This window comes from Micrasema longulum, unplaced genomic scaffold, assembly GCF_059751315.1.
Source record: "Micrasema longulum isolate JH-2025_06_02 unplaced genomic scaffold, ASM5975131v1 h1tg000444l, whole genome shotgun sequence".
Lineage (NCBI taxonomy): Eukaryota > Metazoa > Arthropoda > Insecta > Trichoptera > Brachycentridae > Micrasema > Micrasema longulum.
This window is the reverse complement of record NW_028277643.1, coordinates 176,324-186,290: the sequence shown is the minus strand read 5'-3', so window position 1 is coordinate 186,290 and position 9,967 is coordinate 176,324. Positions and strand designations below refer to the sequence as shown.

General features: G+C 30.2%; 1 protein-coding gene across 1 annotated transcript; it reads right to left on the bottom strand.

Annotated features, from left to right (window-relative positions):
* Window positions 1-1,898: 1,898 nt before the first annotated feature.
* On the bottom strand, window positions 1,899-5,689 carry LOC148281516 (uncharacterized). Its single transcript, XM_088226588.1, has 2 exons — window positions 5,442-5,689; window positions 1,899-5,181 (listed from the first exon to the last, which is right to left on the bottom strand). The coding sequence occupies exon 2, from the start codon at window positions 5,081-5,083 to the stop codon at window positions 4,220-4,222; it is 864 nt and encodes a 287-aa protein (XP_088082714.1). The 5' UTR covers window positions 5,084-5,181; window positions 5,442-5,689; the 3' UTR covers window positions 1,899-4,219.
* Window positions 5,690-9,967: the final 4,278 nt, after the last annotated feature.

The window sequence follows — 9,967 nt, the reverse complement described above, 5'->3', positions numbered from 1 at the left end:
TAATCTTTGATTTATTATTTGGATAAAATAATTAAAACAGGCCATTTAGTAATAAATATTAATTGATTTTCCAGGTCTATCAAATAAATTTATCGAGAAGTTAAAGTGCGTGATGTAAGTTATGAGTGACTGTACGTTCTGTATCTACAAAAAAAGTTTTTTTTATTGGTAAACGTGTATCTATAATGTTTACTCAAATTCTGTTTATAATACAATGTTTTATTAGAGGAATAAAATAAAAATGAGACTTAAATTCTCAAATTAGGGAAGGTCGATTTAATCATCTCTTTTGTTTTATTTCCATAAAAAAATACAAAAAATTTCTACCATTACTTATCATTAAAGATGGATTTCTTTAGAAAAATAATAATCATAAATTATTTTTCGTTTGTGTTTAAACATTTACAATCTAATTCTAACTGTCTCATCTAACTCTAAAATGTATTTATGTTATCTTTACAAACAAAATTTATTTTTATTTACAATTTTGCTAATACATTATTTTTTAATAACGGTTACTGAAAACAGATATTTCTTATATATTATATTTTGTTCTACCTCACGACTCTGTCCGTTGGACCTTTTATTAGTGTAAAAATATAATCTTATTTATTTAATTTTTGTACTAGTGATTTCCAAATAAATATGAAAAAAATGTTTTTTTACACATTCAAAATTATTAACAATCCCAACAGTCCATTGCATTAGAAATCAATCATAAATTCCAATCTAATTACACAGATTACCCGTTTATCCAATGGGCTCCATGCAGAATTTTTTTTTTTTATCTCAAAAAAAAGAGGGGAAAAAAAGAGAAACACGAGTGCGCTTTTTTTTTTTTTTTTTTTACTTTTAAGCAAAGTACTACGGTTTTAAATTTAAAAAATTTGATTTCGCGCTAAAACGGCAACTTTTGCCGATTTTTGTTGTGTGACGTCATTTATCGCGTGTACGAATCTGTATCTGTCAAAACAGAACTAATTGCTTGCGAGTTGTTGAGTTTAGTCGAGTTGTTTTTATTTTAATTGCCGTGATATTAACATTAAAGCTTATTGTGTTGCAATTATCGAACGATGGCTGGGTACAAATACTGTTCAGTTCCTAGATGTGTTAATACGACACATACAACACCGGGAAAGAAGTTTGTCACTATTCCACGAGATGCTAAACTGAGAAAAAAATGGTTTGTGGCGATGAAGAGACAGTTTGACAAAATCAGCTGTAAATCCGGAATTTACTGTTGCGAGGATCATTTCAACGTAAGTTCAAATTTATATTTTACACATTCTATACTTCTATTTATTGATTGATAATACATTATATGTACATATTAAATATTATTTGTCAAATAAATACAATATATTGTAATAAAAGCATAAACTTATTTTGATGGTTAGCCATTTCGTGATGTAAGTATTCTAATTATGTTAAATGTTATTTTCACAGCTTGAAGAAGATGCTGATAATTTTACCAGATTCAAGCTTATGGGAGGAAGGGTGTCCTTAAAAAAAAATGTTGTTCCACACATTTTCGAGTGTCAAAAGAAAAATATCAAATTTTTACGACAAACGGGACACAGAAGAAGCCATTTAGGAACTCTTGAAAGAACAATGACGTCTGAAGTTCCGGAGGAAGAACAACCCTGTACATCTTCATCTATAAATGTTGCAACGGAGGCAGTTGAACTCGAATTCGCTTCTTCATCCCCCACAGTTGAAAAAGCTAGTAAAATGACTCAAGCAAGTTTAAGGTCAAATAAAGTCATTGTTCGCAGCAAGGGAACATCAACTGACGCCACGTTTCTAACGGTGACAAGAGCTACATCTCCTATTATTTTTCCTACACCTAAAGATCTTACCATAAGCTATGATTCAGTTATGCCAGATAATGATGATGAAATACTAGAATGGAAAAGTACTTCCGATGACCAGGACTTTGTACCTCATGACGATACTTCTGACGATAATGCTGATGCTTTTGAAATTCAAAAATATAATGTTATTTTACGACAGGCTACTGTAATGGGTATTGAAAGAAATTATCGACTTTGTCTTGGCATACCAGATGATATGGCATATATTTTAACACTTCTGTGCAAAAAAGTATGTGACTCGCGCCTGAATATTTTAATAACATTTAAAAAAATCAGATTGGATGAATCAAATGCAATTCTTGGAATGCAATTTGGATTGTCAGAACCAACTGTAAGCAGGATCTTCAGGAAGACGGTAAAGCTAGTAGCGATCTGTCTGCAGGAGCTAATATTTTGGCCAGACCAATATACCGTTCGGCTTCATTTGCCTTTGCCCTTTATTGCAAGATACAGTAAAGTCCAAGCTATCATTGATTGTTTGGAAATACAAATCGATAAGCCTTCAAACCCCATTAGACAAGCCACGACATGGTCAGATTACAAAAAATGCAATACCATCAAATACCTTGTCTCTTGTACACCGTGCGGACACATCAATTTTATTTCAAAAGGATATGGTGGACGAACCAGTGACACAAAGATTTTCGAGGTTTGCAGATTTTTAGATAATTTGAAACCTGGTATGGATGTGATGGCAGACCGAGGTTTTAAAAACATTGCTCATTTACTCGAGTTAAAACAATGCAAGTTAATTCGTCCACCAAGTGTGAGCGCGGACATTCCTCTATCTTGTGACAAGGTCAAGGAGGCTAAAAGGGTGGCTGCGTTACGAATCAACGTTGAACGTGCAATCAGTCGGATAAGGGAATTTAAAATGTTGGCAATGCACGCATGCATCGATATTAATTATGTTGGCCTCTTAGATTATATTATTAATATTGCTTGTGGGTTAATAAACCTTCAGGAGCCACTGGTTAAAATTTAATAACTATGAAAATAACAATAATTACTTAATACTGACTTAAGCATTTTTTTATTTACAATTTTTTCGTTTACATTTAGTACATTTTTTATTACATAATATATTTGTAACTTTACAGCTTTACATGAAAACTAAAAAATCCCACATAGGCACAATAAGTGTAGAGGCACAATAAGTGTAGATGCATAATATGTAAATATATTTAAAAGAAAATAAAACATGAGTAATAATTTTATGTTACATTCAAGTTGTTTTTTTTAATTTTTAATTTGAGTAAGAGTAGAGAATCTGAAAACAAGAAATAGAACAAAAAAATATTAAATGAAAGTTGATAATTAAATTAGGAAAAAATACAAGAGAAAATTAAAAGTTTATCGGGAAAAGAAAACATTGACATTTATATTTTTGACCTAATTTATAAAGGAATCATTAGTAGAAGAGAGGCTTAAATTACCATTTTCTCTTGTGTCTAAAAAGTATGATTTATACAGTTTAAGGGCAAGGACATTTGCACGACTCTGTCCTAGTGTTGATTTACAAAACGGTATCTCCAGCACTTGATTCCTTCTGCATTCTCAGTAATCTTTTTAAAAATCATCAATGACTATGCTAAACCGGTTTCTATTTCTTTATTTTTTTTGGCCATCACTATTTTACAATATAAATGTAAAGATTATTTGAACATTAAAAGTTTTGTTAACCTAATATTACCCTCAACTTGTAAATAAATGCTTAACAAAACAAACAAATGTTTTTTATATCTCAACAGAGTTAAAGAAGCATGGAATGGAGTATTTATAGAAGGAAATGTGTGTTCGTGTGCACTTGACGTATTACAACGTGCAAGTGCTGTAAATAAAAACAATATGGCCATTTGTGTGTACAATATATATATTTTTTATTTATTCATAATTATAATACAGTAATGTATTATATTCCCAGGAGTTACAAACAACTCAATTTGGGACTTGAATAATATATAACATTTTTTTGGATAAAAAATATTTACAACCAAGAAACAAAGCAAGTTTAAACTTATAACTAAATATATCAAAACAAAATCTATCACTAAACATATCAACACATAATTGTAACTAAAATATCAACGTGCAATTATTATACTAAATATATCAACAATTATATTTTTTAAAAATCCAAGTAGAAAAAAAAAACAAAGTACTATACAGAATAAAACAAATAAATAAAAAAAACCCTTTCAAGAATAGAGGAAATGGTGAATCTAAGACTAAAGAGGTAAATTAGGTTCGTTAACAAGGCTACGAAGGTAATGCAACTATCAAAATCAACAATATGTATTTATAAAGTATAAAACAGAATAAGTAAGTAATAAAAAAACATGAATTTATTTGAGTTTATTATAAATTGCTAAATTCCAAAACACTGTACACTTTTCAATTAAATCTAAGCAATACTCCTTATTTATATTTATAAACAAATGTGTAACATTCTTAGATTCCTCGAAATCAGGATGTGCTACACAGTACAGAGCTTTTATTTTGTTAGAAAAAAACATTTCTAGCTGGACCTGAGCCATATACTTTTCAGAGGGATTTCCGTCTGTAAAATATGTTTGAAAAGTGGCATCAGATACAGGGCATTTCACCTCAACAATATACTCTTCGTACAGCGCATCTGGAGATGCTCCAAATATGGGGTATTCAGGAGACAAAAAAATGCCACACTTTCTAAACTTTACATTTAGTTTTCTTTGCATTTCTTTTAAAACTAAGGACTCTAAGGACCTGCCGCGTAATAACGCCGCAGTTGCTTTCAACTTGGCTCCCAACAATTTCTCACAGAGAGAACCATCACTTGTCTGGCACCTTGACACAGCATAAGCGTTGGAAGCAGTGATTCGAGCAAAACGCAGTCTATGCCACAAAGGTATATCGTTTTGCTCAACAGTTAAGCGTTCAGCAGCTCTGCAGATAGGCATCTTCATTTGACCCTGACAATATTTTAAAAAATCTTTTGGGAGAAAATTACTTTGTTCTTTTTGAAATTGACACATTAAAACATGCAAAGATAACCTATCTACATCAGTATGTTGGGTAAAAAGACGCATTCGTCTTGAAGTACCATCACCCAACTGGTTGCTGGCATCGACTACAGCTGCCAAAAACGAGCCATCTCCTGATGGCAAATCCTCGTGGTTTCCAAATTCCTTGGCCATAACGAAAGGAATCGTGGTGCCGATACCTGCCATTATCGGACGCTTCCAATAACAGGCTACTGAAGTAGGGCTGGGCTCAATGCTGCGTCGATATAGCCAATATATAAATGCTACTGAGTGTTTGCATCCTCCTGTAATATAAATGTTATTTTACAGTTATTTATAAACATGACATCGTCCTATCTAGCACTTGCTCAATACACACTAATAATTTGACAGATTAAAAAAATATGTGCGACGCGATTAATTTAACAATAAAATTTTTCTTCCTTCTGCAAATTTATACAAAAAGAACATGCAATGCAGTACGTTTTTTTCTTTTTTTTAAATAAATAAGACGCTTCCGATGTCAACTATTCATCGACAATAATGCGTCTACTACCATGCTTACCTTGAGAAGCCGCACAGTCTTCACATTGGCACGATATTATTTTATTATTTGCCTCATCAATGACGCTGATAACTGAGTATGCCTTCTTCCGAATTTTATGCTCTGGTGTAACCCGGCATTTTACAGTGCACACATTTTTATTTCTTTTGATCTGGACATATCCAATAGCGTTGTCCGCATATTCAGCTCTCGAAGACCTGCAAATAAATAGTGTATTTACAATTTTGTCCCTTCTGTGCTTGGTTACAGTTTTTAAGACAATAATTAATCAGACATAAAACAGTCAGTATTTTAATTCTAAAGTGTTTATTAAGAACTAATTAAGTCCATTAAAATACTCATGACAGAACAAAGGAGGTTATGTATGGAAAAAATAGTATCCAAGTATATTTACACCATTTCTGGCGATAAGTTGTATCACTGCTGAATATAAAATACGTCTTTAACATATTAAAAACTCAATATCAAAGAAAGGTGACAGTTTTAAGTAATATATTATAGTTAAACATTTTTGAAACTCACTTGTCAACTTTCACTCCCCTCATTTCGGCGCTGCAAAAGTTTGTATTTTCGGAAAAAAACAACATTAACATGGATTCATTTACATGAGGAATGTTATCCGATTGTCCTTTAATAAAATTATCTTCCGTCATTTCGTTAAAATTGCGAATAAAGCGTTAAACAAACCGTCGCCACCAAAAACACCAGCGGAAATGAATGACAGCGTTGTCGAACAAGATAAATGACGTCACAAACACGACAACCAATCACGATGCGTTCGAAATCCATTCGCCAGAAATCAATATTTAAAACGAAAATTTTAATTAAAAACGGCTAAAAAATAAAATTAGACTTGAAAATAAATAAATAGTTTTTAATTTTCTTCCAGGATCATCAATTACTTTCATCTTTTCTAACATATGCATGGAGCCCATTGTTTTATTGCTTGCTCAATGTTCAATATGCTTCGTGCAATAACTTTTCCTGGTTCTGTCGAATTAGCTACGTTCGGTGAACATGCGTTTTAAATGTCAAATATATTATATTTTATGCTTTGTCCCATTGAATTATTACCTCTAATAGTTTTGTACCAGCAATATTTATTTGAAATCAATAAATCGCACGTGTAATTAAAATTAATGATTTATTAATCGCATGGCTATCAAAATACAATCGGTTTTAAAAACCAATATTTTATTTATTTTATTTTTATTTATAAATCATAAAACACAAAGTATTTCACAAGTATAATACGTTGAATTACATTTCCAGGAGTTACTATACAACACCTCGATTCGGGACATAAATAATATAAACATTTAGAAAATAACACATATTGAGAACAACAAAGAAACCAAGCAAGTTTAGCACCTTTATAACTAAATATAGCACAACAATATATACGCCAAAAAACCTTTTTTTACACAAGCAGAATAAATATATTTAAAAAAACGCTTTAAAGAACAAAAAAAAGGAGTGAATCTACTAAGGGAGATAAGGTCATTAACATCACATGCCATGCAGATGATGGTGCCAGAGTGATGATGAGAACACATTCATCTCAGTTATTAAACATCTGGATATGTGAATCAAAAACATTTAAGATATATAAGTTGACATTCAAGTCGAAATCTGGACTTTATAGGCCCTAAAAAAATATATTAAAAACAAGTTTTATGTATTTATTGCATTTACCATATAGGTATAGTTATTTAATACCAGGGAATCAATATAAAAAATATTGAATTAGAAAATTAATACGGAGAGTTTTCTGATTAGAAAAGTCTCCATCTAACGTGACTTAGCCTGTTCTAGGATAGAGGTTTTTTCAGGGGCGAATGTTCCTAATAATCGATTACATGCAGCTTACCATATTTTTTGACATCGTAAGTAATGTTTTATAATACTGTAGTATTATTAGGAAAAAACACATCACCAAAAAAATATATTACTTCTCTTGGGTAAGTAAATTTATATATTCCTTTATTCCATACAGCGACCAGTTGCGCCTCTATTGGCCAAAATTATTACTACTGAATTACACGAGATTACTCTGCTCACTTTAAAATCACTAATTCAAATACGTCTTTAACCTAAAACTTTAGAATCTCGTTCGAAAAATTACACTTGCAATTACAGTAAAATCTTGCAGCTTTCATTAATGCAGTTAAGTCTTTCAATACTTTTTCATAAGGGCTAGTATTCTTTAAAATACATCAATTTGACTTACGACAGTCTAAGGGAGGTGACAATATACGCACTCGTTATGTGTGAGAAAGAGATAATGAATATATTTTGTATGTCTCACACAAAAGTTACAATAATAAGTGAGTAATTGACAGTAATTGATCATCTGATGTTTCGGTGGTTTGAAAGTAAATTTGCTTTAAAATAAATTAATATATTTATATTTAAATTGAAACGAATTGATATTTTAATCCATAATATAGTATAAATCCTCAAGTGGGTTTTAAAAAAACAAAGATTCGCTAATTGTTTTTTTATTGTAATTCGTTCTTGTGCATACAATGACAGTTGAATATTGTAGGTTATTCTTCAGTATCTATTTAAACTTTTTAAATTTAGTTAGAGTTATGATAAAAACGTTACTAGTGTATAGTGTTAAGAATAAATATATATGAAGAATTATAATATATATAACTTATGTCGTTTTGTGAATAATATTGTGATATAAAAGTCGATGAAACAATGATTCTTAAAACGTAATTTATGTTTTGTTTGGTGAACTATCGTACTCGGTAAGGAATACTTTAAAATTATTTAATTATTATCATTTATTAAGAAATAGTGTTTTATTTCAAGACAAATTATAATAGTCTGACTTAACCAAAGATGCACTGGTGCGCTAATGAATAATTTAGTTTATTTATTACTTTTACGACGCTTACACCAAAACGCGAAATAGCTGCTTTCTGCTTTGCTTCATTGCTTTCTAACGATGAAGGCGGGGGTTCGAGTCCACAGGGGGTCTAATTTTTTTTTGCAATTATGTTTTTTTAATTGTATTTTTTAAATCAAATGTTTGTGCTACATTAGGAAATATTTTTAATAAAACTATTAGCCGCTGGAGCCATTTGTTAGGAATTATTTATTAAATATAAAATAGACTTGTTTTTTTATATGGCATACTACCGCTATGGACATTTTATCAGAATTTTCATAGCTTACCAATTTAAAAACTCACCGCTCGCCACTGGGTTTTTTATGTTTTTAAGTATTTATATATTCATAAAACAATAACATAAAAACTTAATTTAAAATACTTGGCTAATAAATGATAAGCATTTTTTTAAGCATAAACTTTGCTAATCATTATGATTAAAATAAAAATTATACAAGTTTGAACATGTACTCGTACATTTGAATTTTAACTACATAAATTGTCCAGATCTTGTTTTTTATATTATTTATAATCTCGAGTGAATTTGAAATGTATTTAAATACCTTTATAAATTAAGCTTAAGTTTGTAAATCAATAAATTAATGACCATGAAATATTATTTACATTTTTACTAAACATCTGATGACCCTAACAGATATGGAGGTAGAAAGAACTATTTCAAACGGGGAATATGGAAGTTAATGATATAAATTGATTGCATGACTAGGCTTTTAAATTATTATTTAATTTCCCCAAACATTTGATATGCATAAGATTTTTAAGATTAAGCATAATTTTCAGAGCATAAGACATGTAAATACCAAGAGTTCCTTATTTCCTTCTAAAAAAATTTTTCATCACACAAAATATAATTTTACTGGGGTAAAATTGTTTTTATAAAGTAACAACTTTCAACAATAAAAACACAAATACAGTGGAAAACATTTGACTAATGTCCATACATCCGTTTGAAAATGCCCTAATAAGGCGAAACAATTGTCACGAAGTTTTTATTTTTATATGTTTATATTTGTAAAAATAAAATAAAGTGTTCAGTAGACTCAAATCAGTGTTTGATTTCTAATTATAAGTTTTAACTGTGACGTTGAAAACATTGTGAAACGTGCTTCATAATTACAAGGTGTTATCTTAATAATAACGAAATCATTCAAAAATCCACTAACGCCAATCACTCTGTTTAAATCACTCTGCCAAAGTATTCTAGAGTTCTCTTCCATTGTTTTGTCTCCAAATTATAAAATTCATTCGGATAGAATTAAAGCTATCCAAAGAAAATTGCTTTGGGCTCTTACATTTCGAGATGGTTCAAGTGAGACCTAATGCACATACAATAATAAGTTAAAACATTTCAATTTAATTAGTTTATCCAACTGACGTAATTGATCTAACATACTTTTTCTACATAATATAATACATTCATCCGTAGCCCCACCAAACTTAACTATTCAAATTATTTTTTCTGGACCAAGTAGAAGAGCACAACATCACCAACCATTTTTTTTTACCAATCTTTTAATCAAATATTGGTTACCACCCATTCCTACCAAGAATTCAGCGAATGTTTAATCATTTATTCCAAGTGGAAGGAGGGTTGGATATATTT